At 31.4% G+C, this 16,985-nt stretch overlaps 1 protein-coding gene across 3 annotated transcripts in view; it reads left to right on the top strand.

The window, feature by feature from the left end:
- The window catches only part of LOC145245972 (nuclear pore complex protein Nup155-like), a 141,041-nt gene that overhangs the window by 100,158 nt on the left and 23,898 nt on the right, over positions 1-16,985 (top strand). For all 3 annotated transcript variants that reach the window (XM_080107761.1, XM_080107759.1, XM_080107760.1), the window contains exons 28-32: positions 673-777; positions 10,688-10,845; positions 11,718-11,847; positions 12,132-12,245; positions 15,371-15,491. In XM_080107761.1, coding sequence (XP_079963887.1) covers positions 673-777; positions 10,688-10,845; positions 11,718-11,847; positions 12,132-12,245; positions 15,371-15,491 — 628 coding nt within the window. The remainder of the gene's footprint in view (positions 1-672; positions 778-10,687; positions 10,846-11,717; positions 11,848-12,131; positions 12,246-15,370; positions 15,492-16,985) is intronic.

The raw sequence follows: 16,985 nt of genomic DNA, 5'->3' as shown, positions 1-16,985 counted from the left end.
TACTAGTTTTATTTTCCTTTTGGTTTCAGGGAAACACTGTAAACTTAGCTAATAAAGTTTTAAAAAATATCTGATATAATTTATTCTTCAATGTTTTGATAGCATAACATATGATACTCTCAATCTGGTGAGAAAAAAAGTCTATGGTTCGACTAAAATTGGGAATCTATATGATATGACATTTTTAAATAACATTGAATGACTAATATGAAAAACCTGAAGAGATGCTAAAGAAATTTAATATTCTAATAAAGTATATAATTTCATTTTAAAAACTTTGATAGCATAAAAGTTTTAGTATTTAGCTATGTAGTGTTACTTCTATAGCTAGAAAATATTGCAGTACTTTTTACTCTGCTTTCAAAGAAACAACTGCTTGTATTTGACACTTCTAAATTTGTTATATTTATTAAAAGCAATTTTTTTTATTTTTTATTTTTTTTCTTGTAAAAAAATATGCTTTTCAAATGTTCCATTTTTGTTTTGTTTGCATGTAAAGTTCTTGAAATCCTTTATCTGCTTGTAATGTCTACAATGATCTAAACATTCTAGTAATAAACCCAAATCAAATCTTTCTAACAACTGAATTTCAAATATGCCATGTTCAATCATCTGCACTAATTACTACGGCTTGCTTATTTGTTTTTTTTTTGTTTTTTTTTTGTTTTTTAGAAAGAACATGTGTTTAAACTCGCTTTGAAATCCGATGATGAACTCTTTCACGTTGCACTCTATGACTGGCTGTTACATAACAATCTCAAAGACAAACTAATTGAGGTAAGTTGAAAAACATTTGTGTATGCTATGCTATATACTAAATAAGTTTATGATTATTGATCGTTCTTAACACTATCCCCAAATGGCAAGCAATGGCTAAGGGTCAATCAATTGGTTAGATAAAAAAAAAAAGAGTATGTCTTTAATTTAGCATCAACATAAGCAAGGCAAATGTCCCAATTATGGACTCTGAGGTGGGTAGGGAGCATGATAGATGAAAATGAATGAATTAATTATAGAAAACCAAAATAAAAACTGTCTTTTAGGCACTAAATACCAGAAAAGAAACCATTCAAATGTCTCTGATCTTCAGGATGAGAAAATAATGGAAAAGCCTTGCAAAAGAACGAAATTTTCCAAGATTCCTGATTATTGAATCACTAGAAAACAATTGGCGAGTTACCACCATTCCTAATAGAGAAAATACTAAACAGCAGAAGCACTTCTAAAACAATAAAAAAAAATAAAAGATGGAAACATTTTAAAAGAAGTCACCAATTAAAAAGATGCCCTAAACTTACTTAAATGGATAAATTCCATAAATACAAATACTGAGACTTCACACATGAAAGACTGAATATATCTAAAAGAGTAATGTGAAGCTACGAGTTATCTCTAGCAACGGAAGAAGAAACAAAAAAAGGAACTGAAAAAAAACAAGGAGTGATCAACCACATACGTATAAATATAAAAAGTCATGGTAAGCTGATTGCAACAAATACATATATACAAACCTTCGATTCCCAAACAATACCAAAAAAAGTTAAAATTGGTCATTTAAACATAAAACTAGAGCAATATATACTAACTCCTCTAAGATGTTTTAATTGCCACAAGTATGGACACCACAAGGAAACCTGCAGAGGAAAAGAAATGTGGAAAGTGCGAGGATAAAGAGCCAAACAACTTGGAGAAAGAGTGTATCAATGAATTAAAATGTACAAACTGTAGAGAAAACCATCGTGCATACTCCAAAATGTGAAATATACGCAAAGGAAAAAATAAATAATGGAAGTAAAACAAAAACAAACAACTTTCCTAGAAGCTAGAAAAATGATTGAAATATATTTAAAAGATGAAACATATGCTGAAATAACAAAAAACACAGACTACATAAACACAATGAAATATACAACAAATTTAAAGAGCTAATAAATAAACTAATCTCATTAAACCATGAAGAATGTCCAAAATTTCCAAATAGCCTCAAAGAAAAATACTTTGGTTCAAATAAAACAATAGAAATAATAAACTAATAATAAGATTAGGTTGTGCACGTGTATGTAATAACTAGTTAATGGAGGTGCAAGAACAATATCGTAGGAAAAGATAGAATTTGGCCCAGTCTCAACTGGTAGCAGTGGGAGCATTAAATATTGAGAGAGAAAAATAAGAACTTCTTACTCTCTATATGTTGTGATTGTGTTGTTCACCGGATGTAATGTAGTATTTTATTATCACAAGTGAATGTAACAGAAATGGTGGTTGTAAGCTTCATAAGATAGTGGTTGTCAGGATACATGTATTAAATTTGTATGTGGCATCTGTTGTTGCAAACCTATGGTACTTTTGTCCAGAGGGGAATTTCTGCAATCAAAATATATATGGAGATGATGAAAATTGATAACAATACAGAAAATATGAAAAAAACAAAATCAGATTAAAAAAAACTAGAAAATAATGAACAAGAACCCAAATCAATTTCCCAAGCTAAACGAAGATCTACTTCCAAACAAAGAAAAGAAAAATCTGAACAAGACCTTCAACCAAACACACAAGCTTAAAAAAAAAAAAAAACTGTCTCCGAAGAGATGCAGGTAGATAAAAAAATTAAAAAAAAAAAAAAAAATCATGTGAACAACCATGGGACAAAAAATAATCCAATGAAACTGTTGCAGTTTGAAAACAAATATGAACGAACTTCTTCTACTACTAACACAAGAACACCCCACAATAGTTTACCTTCAATAAATCTTCCCGAAACAAGACGACATCGATATTAAGAACTACCAAATACTTAATTACACTCATAACTGGGGAAGGGGGGGGTAACAATTCTAGTCAGAAATGATATACCCCACAACAAAGTAAACATAACAACTGACATTTAAGCAATTGCCATTAACGCCATTCTACATGAAACAATAGCGGTATGTTCTCTGTATATCCCACCAAATGAAGACATGGATAAAAATGATTTGAAAAAACTAATTGACCAATTACCTAAACCTTCTATCTTATTGGAAGACTTCAATAGTCATAACATCCTCTGAGGATGTAAAGACACTAATAAAAAAGGAGTGGAAGAGTTTAACAAAAATGATATATGCTTCCTTAATGATGGGGCACCTACACACTTCAACCCAACTAGCGGAAACCACTCAGCCATTAACTTAAGCTTATGTTACCCATCAATATATACAAATTTTAACTGGAAAGTATATGACAACACTTGTGGCCATGAAAACCTCCCCGATGAAAACTAAATAAGGCAAATAAAGAAAAATGTAGGAATAGGTTGAATCATACTGAAACAAACAAACGACTCGGCAGAATATTTCACAGAAACACTAATCAAAATAGTAAACTAATGCATCCTTAAAACCTCGGCACCTAACAGGCTTAGCAGACTCTGATTTGATGACAAATGTCGGAAAGCTGTCAAATTGCAGAAAGTAATTTAAAAAAATTCCAAAAACAACCCATAACTTCAAATACAAGCTAAACAGAGCTAAACCTTGTAGGGTAATTAAAACAGCTAAAAAAAGAATCATAGAAAAACTGTCAGCAAATTGAATTCCTCTTTGGAACTAAGAACCATCTGAGAGATGATTTGTAAAATTGCAGATAAGCATTAAACACCAATTAAACACCTTAAAAATAACTCCAGAGTAACTGATAAAAAGAACATAGAAACTTTTTCCCAAAATTCATCCAATCAAAACCATACCACAAAATTTGTCTATTAAACAAAATGCGGAACAGCACTAATTAAATTTTAAATTGAAAAACCTAGAAGATTACAATAAACTTCTAACATTAACTGAAAAAAAAGATTCCACCACAGAGTCATAGGACTAGATGAAATTCATTACGAATTCTTGTGGCAACTCCCTACAGAATCACTAAAATTACTAAGAACTTATAACAAATTATGGACAGAAGGTGAATTCCCAAACTTATGGAGGCAAACCACAATAATAACAATCCCTAAACCATAAAAAGACAATTTGAACCCGCAAAATGATCAAGCTCATTAATAAGCTGTTTGTGTAAAATAATGGAGAGAATGATGACAGATTGGTTTGGTATCTTGAATCCAACAACTTTATCTCCAACCTACAATGTGGATTCTGTAATAAAAGAAGTACAACCGATCACCTAGTCTGACTGGAAACAGCTATAAGGGAAGCATTTATCAGGAATGATCACCTATCAGCAATCTTTTTCGACCTAGAAAAGGTTTATGACTCTACATGGAATTATGGAATAATGAGACTTGCGTAATCTTGATTTAAAAGGCAGACTCTCACAATTTATAAAGGGATTCTTATCTGATCGCAAATTTAGGGTTCACATTGAATCCACTTTCTCTGACAGCATGAACCAGGAGGGGGTCCCTCAAGGAAGTGTATTATCCGTGACACTATTCAATGTTAAAATGAACAGCAAATGTTAGGACCCTGGCATTGAGATCCTTATATGTAGACGATCTGGTGTATTGCAAATCAAAATATATATGCACCATTGAACGCAAACTCTAACAATGCCTAACCAAACTGGACAAATGGAAAATGGATATAGATTTTCTCAATCAAAAACTAAATGTGTACATTTCTGTCATAAGAGAAAACTTCACAACGACTCTACACTGAAACTCGGAATAACAGTAATCCCCACCGTAGATGAACACCAATTTCTGAGATTAATATTTGATAAAAAGCTGACATTCATCCCCACCTGAAGGACCTAAGAAGTAATTGCAATAAAACACAACTACTCTGTGTGAGCTATCACACAGAGTGGGGAGCAGACGAGAAACTTTATTAGAAATATATAGGACATTGATTAGATCTAAACTGGATTACGGTAGTTTTATATACCAATCAGCTAGAAACTCTTACCTAAAGATTTTAGATCAAATTTGCTATGGAGACCTGAGATTAGCACTCTGTGCTTTTAGAATGTCCCCAGTTGAAAGTTCTTATACAGAGACTAATGAAATTTCTTTAAATATAAGGAGTCACAAACTGGGTGCCTAATATTACACTAAATTAAAAACATACCCAAATAATCTAGCATATAAATTACATTCAACCCAAGATATGAGTCATTTGAAGCAAAAGGAAAAGCTATAAAATCCTCTAGTCTTCGAATGGAATCAATACTACAGAAATCAGAAATGCCTGTTGAAAATATCCAAGAACACATCCTACCTAAAACTCCACCTTGGATTCTCCAAAAACCCTAAGTAATTCTAAAATTAACTCCCCAAAACAAAAACCCACCCTAATATCTATCAAGAAAAAAATGGTGATATTCTTCTGAAATAGCCTGACCATCTACAAATTTTTACTGATGGCTCCAAAGACCAGAGTAGAGTGGCATGTGCTGCCATTTCGAATAGAATAACTTTTTTTAAAAAAAAAGGTCCTTCCAGCAGAAAGTTCCAGTTTTACTGCTGAAGTATGTGCTATCGATCTCGCTCTCAATATCTTAGCAAAAAAAATAAACATAAGAAATTCCTTATATTTTCAGAGTCACTCTCTGTTCTAACATCACTAAATAACAAAAAAATTCAAAAACCCTCTAATCATCAAACTGCTAAACAAAATCAACTCATTATCTAAACACAAAAAAATAATCATATGCTGGATTCCAAGCCACATCGGAATAAAAGGAAATGAAAGAGCTGACTTAGCAGCCAAATCAACCTTGATATATATAACATTCCCTACACTGACTTTAAACATAAAATCAACCAACTATTTTATGCAAAATGGCAGCAACAATGGAATAACAACACAAACTATATCAAATCAAACCCACACTGGAAGAATGGAGATTAACTCCTAGAAGATCAAGAAATGAACAAGTAATTATTATCTAGAATACATATTGGCCATACAAAACTCATGCACTTCTTCATACTTAAACAAGAGCAGTAATCACAATGTCCATTCTGTTAGAAAACTTGCACTATCAAACATATTTTTGTAGAATGTAGAAAACATTTTTTTTTTTTATAGTTAAATTCAACATAACAGATGATGATTAAACCAAACACTATGAATAGGTACTTAAAGATCTAAAACAAATTTTTTTTTCAAAATCACTGGATTCTGCATTAAATAACCCGAAAAAGGTTGAAATGCTGTAAAGCAAAAACAAGCAAACAACTTATAATTATTGAACTCAACTTACAAATGAGTGATAACTTGTTAAATATAACAAGTGATTCGTTTCAATCTTTTCTTTCAGAGGACCAACTTGATTTTTAAATGGAGAAAGTTATTGAATTTAAAAACCATTTAGAAAAAGGGTGTTGAGAGAGAGAAATCATCTTCCACCTCTCTCTAGAAACTTTTATACATTGTTTGTCGGAATATCTTTCTTTCTAACTAGCTGAAGCATAATAGTTTTATTGGTCACCCAATTTTTTAATTTTTTCTCTTAAAAATTGATAAGGTTTCATAATTTATCCTTTTTTTTATTAAATCACATAAATTACTGTTAATATAGATACTGGTCCGGGATATGACCTTAAACTATATCCAGTGGTGAGCTCCCAGCTTGCGGGCTTTGGGGGGAGTGGTAGTACCTGTTAGGGTCCCAACTATGGGTTAAATAGAAACCGACTTGAAAACAACAAATATATTCTATTAAGACTTTTCTTCAAAATCTTTGGATTTGGCATTAAATAACCTGAAAAGGGTTGATATGCCATAAAACAAAAACAACCAACCAAATATAGATACAACTGTTGCCCATATATAGTAATATGTCAAATAAAATTACAAATGAACAATACCAAACATTAATTTATTATAAACTGTTTAAAAACTAGTTATGCAAATTAAGCATGCAAATTTGATCTTCACTATATATAATATATATATATATATATATATACTAGTCGATTTACCCAAGCTTTGCTACGGATATATTTGTATTACACAATACTAATTGGCATTCTTTTAATATTTATGTAATTACAGGTTCGAAACCAAAACTTCTGGGTAAACGACATTTCTTGTTTTTCTTTTATTAGCTAATATGTTGATTGATTTTGAAGTTCCTGTTTTTGAAACTGCCACATAAAACATGCTGTGACTGAAACATGGGTTTGTCAGATCAATTCCGATAACTTTGAATATTTGCCCTTGACTCTTATTAATGCTCATAGCAAAGCAGGGCCTCACTGGAAACTGTAGCCTCCGAAAAGCAAAGGGAAACTCGCTATCACTTCGCATCAGTGGAATTCTCAGAATGAGTACAGTTTGACCTTTATAAGCCCCAAATGTAATCATTGCTTCAATCAAATGCAATCTAGTTACAACACATCTTGTTCCATTAGTTGTTTTTGGTGGCTCTAATGATCTTAAAATCATAAGACAACCAACTTTAACTTTTAGAAGATGGGAAGACATTCCAGAAAGTTCAATTGAATTCAAGAACTCTGTAGGATATTTCACAGCATCATCTTCATCTACAGTAGTGTCAATAGATTTGTAAAGTTAGTTAGATTAAATAGGGGTAAATTAGCAGTGATGATGTCAAAAATGTGAAAAAGATACCACTGGTAAAAATGTAAACGAAAGTTCTACATTACGTAGAAAAAAAAAACTGTACAGGTCCGTTTTCAGTTTGTGTTGCTCCCAAAAATGTAAATTAGGATTTTTGCGGATAAACTATGCTTGGTTGTGTATATAAAAAGTACCCCATTTTTAATAAAGGAAGGACTTTCACATAAAAATTTAATAAACAAAAGATACGGCAAAAATTGAATTACACTTGTAAATCATATCTAAAAAAATAGCACGGTTCATAAACTGCAGAAGTACTAAACAGATAAAAACACCCGCATTTTTGTACTTCTGCAATCATTTTTATTTGAGTGATGCTGAGACATAAAGCGACACCCCCCTCCCCCCGAAAAAAAAAAAACCATAATTACGTCGAAACTCCCCCACACAAATATATATTATCAACTAAATCAATTACCCAGACAGGAAAACATAAGATCTTTCTCAAAAGAAAATCGAAGAAAAAAAAGTGGAAAAAAAAAAAAACGCGTAGGAATATATCTGATATAAAAAGCATTACTTTACCTTGTTTCTTTTTCAAAGTATTTTGGAAACAATAATAAAATTCAGACAGTCAAGTGAATAGTTGAAAAATGATTTTAAAATCGTCCGTAGGAAATAAATTTTAACCTTTTGGTAAACGTGCTCACACCTTACAATGAATCGACATTTATAGCCAAGACTTTAATAGAGGGCTAACGATTTAAAATATTTTGTCGAAAAATAAAATCATCCTTAGCCTAATAATTTATTTTTTTATCAATATTTGTAACTTTTACATTTATAGAAAATAAATAATTAAAGCAAATAATTTTATCACCATATCTCTCGATTTGGTTAAAAACTATATCCGTTCATAACCGGAAGTGAAATATCAGTGAAAATTACTTAAAATTTGCCAGTTTAGCAAATAGTACAAAATAACTTGAATTAAAATAATTTAAATAAATTAACTTTAAATAATACTCTTAAATAGAACAATTACATCAATTACATTACTATAATCAGTAATTTTAATTGAGCAAATTATTTAAAAAGATTTTCTTTAATATAATATGCAAATTAGATTAGTTCTATTATGTACATTGCCTTCAATATAGTGTATATATATCGATCGTGATGCTATTTATTTATATAGAAAATCTTATAGTAAATAAAATTTATATAGATAACCGTTTTCAGCAGGAAGTTCTGTATATATTAATCAAATTGTGAACAAACAAACAGCCAGGATTACGGATTTATTTATATATATATATATATATATATATATATATGTAACAAAGTAAGGGTGTGGGTAGGTTGGTGCCCCCCCCCCGTTAGGAAGAAAGGCAAAACCACTTGGTATCAAGTTGTTTATTTAAGAAACCCGAGAACTCTGTGTGTTAAAGGTTAACAAAAACTGTATTTACTAACTGTTTATTTGAGTTCGATCAGATCTTTGAAGCGAGCCATTGTGTTATTTTGTAAATGATAATTTAGATTATGGACTGAGAATTTAATTTCTAAACAAAAAAGAAATAATATCCGCGTGATGTTCAGAGGGCGATATAATTGTTTATATATATGTCAACAAGTCAGATGGATAAAAGAGAGAATGCGCAGGCATTTCTTGGAGATGAGATGCGCAAAGAGGAACACAGTCAAAGCAGAGTTGGCTCTTGACTTGACACATTTCTTCAGATACCCAGAGACTGACACTCCACAAGGTTACAAGCTGATGCCTTCGACCATATTCTTAGCATAATAACACATCGCTTCCTTCAGGACTCTGAAAGAATTATAAGAACTGTACTGTTTTTTTTTGTTTTTTTTTGTTAATATATATTTGGTGCAGAATCGTTTTATCCTGTTTTTTTTCTTTTACTACACAAAAAAATCCAAAATCCACGGCTCTCTTTCGACGACATTCGTCGTTAAGAGGGTACACAACAAATTGGTCCAGGATATATAACTAGACGATCAACCGATGATTCGGTCACTTCCCCATACCAGTAACTTTAGACGCCCAAGAATTATCACCGGCAGTGGAAGGGTTCCGAGGTCGACGATCGTCCTCAACCGACTGGTGAAAGAGTGGGGGTGACACACACACACACATATATATATATATATATTTTGTCCCATAAAGACCACATGTTCCATTGTCTAGAATGTTTTAAGTCTTACGACGGAAAGTGTAAACACTTCTCCAAATTTAAAACTTTGAAGACAGTTTGTTGTTGAATCAACAGGTTTATTAAAAAATGAAGGTAAAAACTGAAAACAGAAAGAATAAACAAAATAAGCGTGAAGCTTGGTGTGGAAGGGGGAAGCAGTAAATGCTTCAAAATACGTCGAAATTGAATAAGTCCAAAATACTAACGAAATAGAAAGTAAGAAATTAATCAGTCCCAATATAAAGGAAAAATTACAGCAAAGGTCTGGCGTCGAGGAGAGAAAGGTGGAGGCGGTAGCAGCTAAACCCTCATGGCCGTCAACCCATGGAAAGGGAAAAAAGGGTGTTAGTTGTGAAGGGTCACAAGTTGTCCCCTCCAAAGAAAGGCAAAGATGAGGGGTAGTAAAAGTAAGACTAAGTCATGACTCTATACACATGCACACAGTATTTCAAAAGACTGTTGTGTTGATTTAAATAACAATTTTGATGGAAATATAGGTATGATAAATAAAAAAAGAAATTTCCACCAATTCTCTTAGTTAATAATATACTCTTTTATGTATATCTGCTTTATCTTGTCAAATCTCAAAATATCTAAACTTAATTAAAAACATGCTGCTATCATGAAAAGTATTCAGATAATTAAAGTTATGCATTTATAATATTATAAATAGTTAGACTGAAACTTGATCAAACTTTGAAAATCTGTTTAACATACACAATGCTTATTAGTATAGGTAAGGAAATATATATATAAAAGCTGCAATTTAAACATGCAGAAAAATTATTGTAAAAAATAAAACTGAAGCAGCAGATTGTTTAAAATATTATTTAAAATATAAATATCAATGCTGAAAACAATAGTCTGATAGAAAATATTACTTGTTTAGAAAGCGCTCTGATATGAAGCATCATAATTATGATAATGTCTTTTTTGTCTTTTTAGATTAGAAGTCCATTCTTGGAAAATTACCTTAACTGGAAAGTAAGCATGGTCCAAGAAGAGAGGACAGTCATTCTTGACTTGTTGTGGAAGTTTTATGAAAAAAACAAAAATTTTCCTGCTGCTGCTCGTATTCTTTCTCGTTTGTCAGAAAAACATGGGTAAGTTCTGTGGCAATTTACTTTTTCTCTTGCTCTCTTTTTTTCTTTTATATGTAGTTCATTTTTAAAGAAAAAAATTTATCCTATGTATAGCAAAGTTTTGGGCGTGTGTAAAAGTAGTTAGAAACGAAAAATTCTACATATGATTAGTTCAAAAAAGAACATGAGAGATAAGAAAGGCACTGATTTGTTTAGCTGGTCGACATTTTGAGAGAAAGATACATATTTGAAGTAGTCATTAGTCGAATAATTTCAAATTGCGGTGATGCAAATTTTCCACAAATCTACACAATTCTATAGACTTCTACTTTGTTTATGTCATTTTCCCCATTTGTTAATATCTGTGAAGGAGTTAGGAGGTGGGGGTCAGTACAAGTTAAGTCTAACGGCTTGTCAATGATTGGTGAACGTGTTTACTTCAAAGAAGTTTATTGTGTCAATATGGGCTTTTGAATGGTAAAAGATTAAATTTACAAGGGCTTTTTGAGTTCCATCTCATGAAATATCTAAGAATTCGATTTTTTTTTTTCTCCATTTAAGTCTAATGCTTAACATAAGATTCTCAAAAAGAAAACAAATTATGTATTTCATTTGCCATGTTTCATATCTTGATGTCATCACCCTGTTATGACATCTCGATAGATGGAATTTGCAAAGGATAGCTTTTATTTTCTTTTCAGGTGACTCTGCAGAATAAAACCTTGTAAGATCCACTTGTTTGCTTGCCAATTAGCTATTTTAAAATCCCTATCACTGTTATTCTCTTCAGCCAAGCATGGCTTAATATCTCTTAACTCGCTCCTGTCTAGCTTTACTCTTTAGTTTATTGACTTTGTTTATTTCATAACTAAAAATTGTACTTTTCTTTGTAGAACTGATTTGAGCCTCTCACAAAGAGTAGAATATTTATCTCGTGCAATTGTATGCGCTAAAGGCTCATCCTTGATGACCAGTGTAGCAACTGAGGGTGAATTCTTACATGAACTTGAAGAAAAAATGGAGGTTAGTATATGTGTATATATATATATATATATATATATATATATATATATATATATATATATATATATATATATATATTCTTTTTTAACTGTTTTTATAAAGCTTTGGAGGTGGGTAAACTATAATATTTAATATTGACTTCATGTCCTCCTCTCGGGTACATACATTTGTGTTATCTGTTTTGGTGCATACATAGACACATGCATGCACTGATTGAACTTTCACTTCCATGTAAATAGTACTAGTACTATATTATAGTAATTGGTGTTTTATTCTTTTTGCAGGTGGCCAAGTTACAAATGATGGTGTACAATAAATTAAGTAGCAATTCAGGAAATATTACGAATTCAAGAGGAGTTTTACAAGCTCTAAATTCGGATCTCTTAGATATTTCTGCTGTAAGTTTTAACCCTTTTTTTTTTTTTTTTTTTTTTCTGAACAATTATTTTTCATAGCTTGTATAATTAGGCAGACATTTCATGTTTACAAAGAGTGGCTGGAAGTGTGCTATGCTACAAGTCTTTCTGACACTTTTAAAAAATTTTTTACACATCAAGTTAATGCTTGAGCAGTTGTACATAACATGTCATAAGGAATTGTTTAGAGCAATATACTCAACTTTGAATATAGTGGAAATTGTCATCATAGATAAACAATACACCTGAAAAAAAAGTGAGAGGACATATTGGTCAGATATCTATATTTATATATATATATATATATATATATATATATATAAGTAGTAGCGTCTGTGTGTACAACTCCCAATGAACAAAGAAATATAAAGGCCATATGTGTGTACACCTCTCCTGGTCAAGAAATATTAACGCCCATGATAAGATACTTCTGTTAAAGGAGACATTATATTTGATACATAATTTCTATATTTAGCATTCTTCAAACCACATCTACATTGATTGAGTTACGGTCATTAGCATATCACATTACATTAAATCTATTTAAATAATTAGCTCGATGATATTACTTATTCCACATAATAACTTCCTTTCAACTGTATTAATTAAAAATATTTTAATTTAGTTTATTTAAATTTCAATTTATATTTGATTTAATTATTTCATCTAAAATCTGAAACTGTTTTATTTTCAAACCAGAAAACCAAAGGGGAAATAACTGATAGTTTAATTGAAAAATTGTTTTAAACGGAGCACGTTATTAAATATTTTCTGTAATAGATTTGTTTTCATTTCGAAATATTCTTCTAAGCTGAATTATTATTTTTATTTTTAATTCAGGAAATTTTTTTTCGTTTATTCTTAATTTTTAAGTAACCTTTTTTATTTGTTAGAGAAAAATAATTAAAAGTAATGTCCTCATTTACTTGCATCCCCACGAGGGCAGAGTTAGTCCAATTTTCCATGTGAGCAAAATCCATCATCCCATACATTATCTGCTCCTTTTTTTTTTTTTTTGTTTATAAAATTTAATCAGTGTTGCCCAGGATTTATTATAATAATTATACCATAGCAAGTGTGTTTAATTGCCTGCGAAACAGATTTTCTTTAAATTAAAAATTGTCAATTTTTACGATGTGACCCAGCATCGCTTAACCCCTAAAAAAAATTAAGACCTTCTTTTTTGGGGCCTAATACGTTTAAGCAGTCTTTATAAATAATATGTAAGAAGAAATTTTGAAAAAAATAAAAAAATAACATATTAGCATGGGGGATCACTTTTCTATATAAATTTAACGTAAAATGAGCACCTACTTTTTGCCAACAAAGCGTTCAACCAGATATGTCATCTCAAGCATTTTTTCAAGTTTTGCGGTCGAGGGGGTGGGGGACATGACAAATACATTTTTTGTGGTGGTGGTGGGGGGGTCAAATTTGAAACATAAAATGACAATAAATTTAATTAATTTTTATGAGACCATTCTGTACTTTCATCTAACAATTTTATAAACAGAACGAACCCAAAAATATGACAAATATAAAATGACGAAAAATTTAATTTAATTGTTTTTGGTATTTTTGGTAGATCTTTTGCGATCGCACAGACATTCGCTGCTATTTTTATTGAAACAAAAGTTGTAATGATTTATTTTTAATTATCTTGGGGGTGGGGGTCTTTCCAGTGCTCAATATCCAGAGAATAGTTTCTTCTCTTTGAAGCCCTTCTGCCAAAATATCTGGTGGAGAGGGTATCACATACTTTTTTTTTGGGGGGGGGGCCAATTACATTTACATGTTTTCATCCGTTTTTATTTTTGTTGTGGGGGTATCCATGTTGCCCATGATGAAAATGATTAGTATACAGGTGTGTTTCAAATGGAGCTTCATGTCAACCCAAGCAATGCTGGGTACCCATACTAGTCATTACATAAATTGCTTTACACTAAATTATTTGTACTGAAAAATAGCAAAGATTTCTTCATATCATAGCTTTTTTCAGCAATATCTAGCATGAATAGACACTCTAATATTATTGTACGATTTTTTTTTTTTATCAAAATGAAATATCCTTGGTACACTGGGTAATTTAGATTCTGATTATATATAGTTATCCAAAAACCAACAAGTTTGTGAATGCACTGGAACTCTAATATTGTCATCATATTTGGTTTAACATCCTTTTCCACATATTAAGCATGTGTTGGAACTACATAATGACTATTTTATATAAATATAAAAGAATACTTGTCCCAGGACAGGTAAAATTAATTCCACAAACAAAAGTTTTTTACCAATTTTATGTTGACTTATGAATATTGAAATCAAAATATAATCATATCAAACCTTATATCTAGAATCCTTATTCTAATTTTGATCAAGATTCATTATATGATTTTAATTTTAGAAAATCTCGAAAATATAAGACTTTAGCTTCAGGAGACTTGAGAACTTACAATTCAAAGAATCTTGCTTAATTGGTATCTAATGTTTATGGATCAAATCTGATGCAAATATGAAATATTTAAATGTTCAAATAGAAGATTGTGCTAATATTATGCTCCCTAAAATCTATTTAAAATACTCACACTGAAATAGAGGGAATATTTATTAATTGGCATTTAATACCTATTTCGATAAGACTTCGCTTGATTTTATTTCTTTTCGAGTTTTCCTCCCCCCCCCCCCCCCCCCCAAAAAAAAAATCTCTAGATCACGTTTTATCTTGCCTTGCTTGCCTTTCCCCTCTCTCCAAAAATGTTAATTTTGCTAAACTTGAAACAATTCCTGTGTGGAGATTTTTATTTCAACAATGAATGTCTTGTCTCCTTTAAAACATATCAATTGATATTTTTAGTATTAAAAATTAGTATTGTAGGTAAATACCCTATTCTATTTTTTTTAGGTGATTTATTAGTGAATATCTTAAACCTGACAGAAGGAAAAAGAAATAAAAAAAATGAAACAATGATAGAATTTAAAGTAGCGTATCTGTTTTGCATATGAATTTAATGTCAAGTGAGCCATTCTAGCATTTTACTAACTTTTCAACATTAAAAAAGTTAATCTAAATTGTTTAGTATAATTCCTTTTTATGTTATTGCCTCTAGTTATATGGTGAATTTGCTGAGCCTTATAATCTCCATGAGTGTAAACTGGCTATTGTCCATTCAGCTGGAGTTTTTGATCCTGCTCTCATAGAAAATCTTTGGCAAAGTATTATTGATACAGGTAAGTAGCATACAATGTGTTCCCATAAGTAATCACCAGTTGCCATAGCAACAATTTGCGTAAAATGTACATTGCATTGTATATCAAATGAATAACAAGTGATTGATATAAATATTTTCATGTTTAACACAATAGTTTGTATATTCAATGCAGGAGATATTCTATACTCAAATAACAGCAACATTTTCTATGTAAAATGCTTCAGACAAAATTGATAATCTTTTCATATTTCTATTCAGAAAATTACTCACACCCAAAGAGTATACTATATCTCTACAAAACCATCGTTCGCCCATACATGGAGTATTGTTGTCACATCTGGGCTGATGCGTCTACCACTAGTCTCTCACTCTTAGATAGGGTCCGAAAAAGAGTATCCAATCTAATAGGTTCCACACTAGGCTCCAATCTCTATCCATCAAACTTATAGCACTTGTCTCCTTGATGTACATGCTCCTGACTAACCTGCCAGCAGCAAAATCGCACCCCGTCACTGTTAAGGTCCCTAGATACTGGAATGCCTTCTATTCTAATAGTCTCTTCTCTCAGACTGCTAAACTTTGGAACTCTCTCCACTTCCTGCATGCCTGATTGTACTAACATGCAGAAGTTCAAATGTAATGTGAACAGACATTTTACTGCTCAACTTGTCACATAGTCACCTGTAGACATGATTCCAAATAGTATCTCTTAATATCCAAATGGCAACATTCCTTGTTTGGGATGAATAAGAGTGTAAAGAAAAAAAATATGTAAGCGATGGCTTTCTGACTGTCTACAACACAAAACTTTTCAAAAATGTTAGATGGACTTTAACAAGAGATATGGGTATCAAGGTGGCTGCTATGAAGGAGGCACTGAAATTCTTCATACAAGAGTCAATAAATCCATGAAAACTACTTTAAGAAAGTAAAAAAATTCCTTAACAAGATCAAACGCCCAATTGAGCTGGACACATTCTAGTTTCTCTTATGACCAGTTGCATAACGTGTAGAAGAGGTAGATGTTGTGTAAACCACACGAAATCTCATATCACGACGAACAAGTTTTTCAGTAGGTTTCACACATCACATTATGGCATCTCACATCTTAAAAAAATAATCCAAACTCAATTCACATTGTTGTATTGCGTTGCTGTCAAACGGTGCAGAAAGAATGGCTGTAGGAAGTTCATATGTGTAGCAGAAGATTCAGTTCTGTCATGTCTTTGGAAAAACCTGAAAATGATAGTTGAACTTCCACAACTTTAGCAGTCTTAATGTCTGCCCCATCAGCTCAACATCTAATTGTAATCCTCAGGGATTATTATGCGTGAGGTGCACTAAGAAAGACATCAACTGCACCACTTATAAGAGACAAGTTTATTGCCAGAACCAAACTGGTGTACAGGTGTCTTTCGAAGAACATGGTGGAAACTGGTTCAGGTTCCACCTGAAGTCTGAGCGTCTTCAAGTGTTGTATTCGATAAGAGATCCTCTCTAGAGATGTACTTGG

This window comes from Euprymna scolopes, chromosome 23 (genome assembly GCF_053919585.1).
Source record: "Euprymna scolopes isolate OS-2025 chromosome 23, ASM5391958v1, whole genome shotgun sequence".
Lineage (NCBI taxonomy): Eukaryota > Metazoa > Mollusca > Cephalopoda > Sepiida > Sepiolidae > Euprymna > Euprymna scolopes.
The sequence above is the reverse complement of the archived record's forward strand: the minus strand, read 5'-3'. Positions and strand labels throughout refer to the sequence as shown.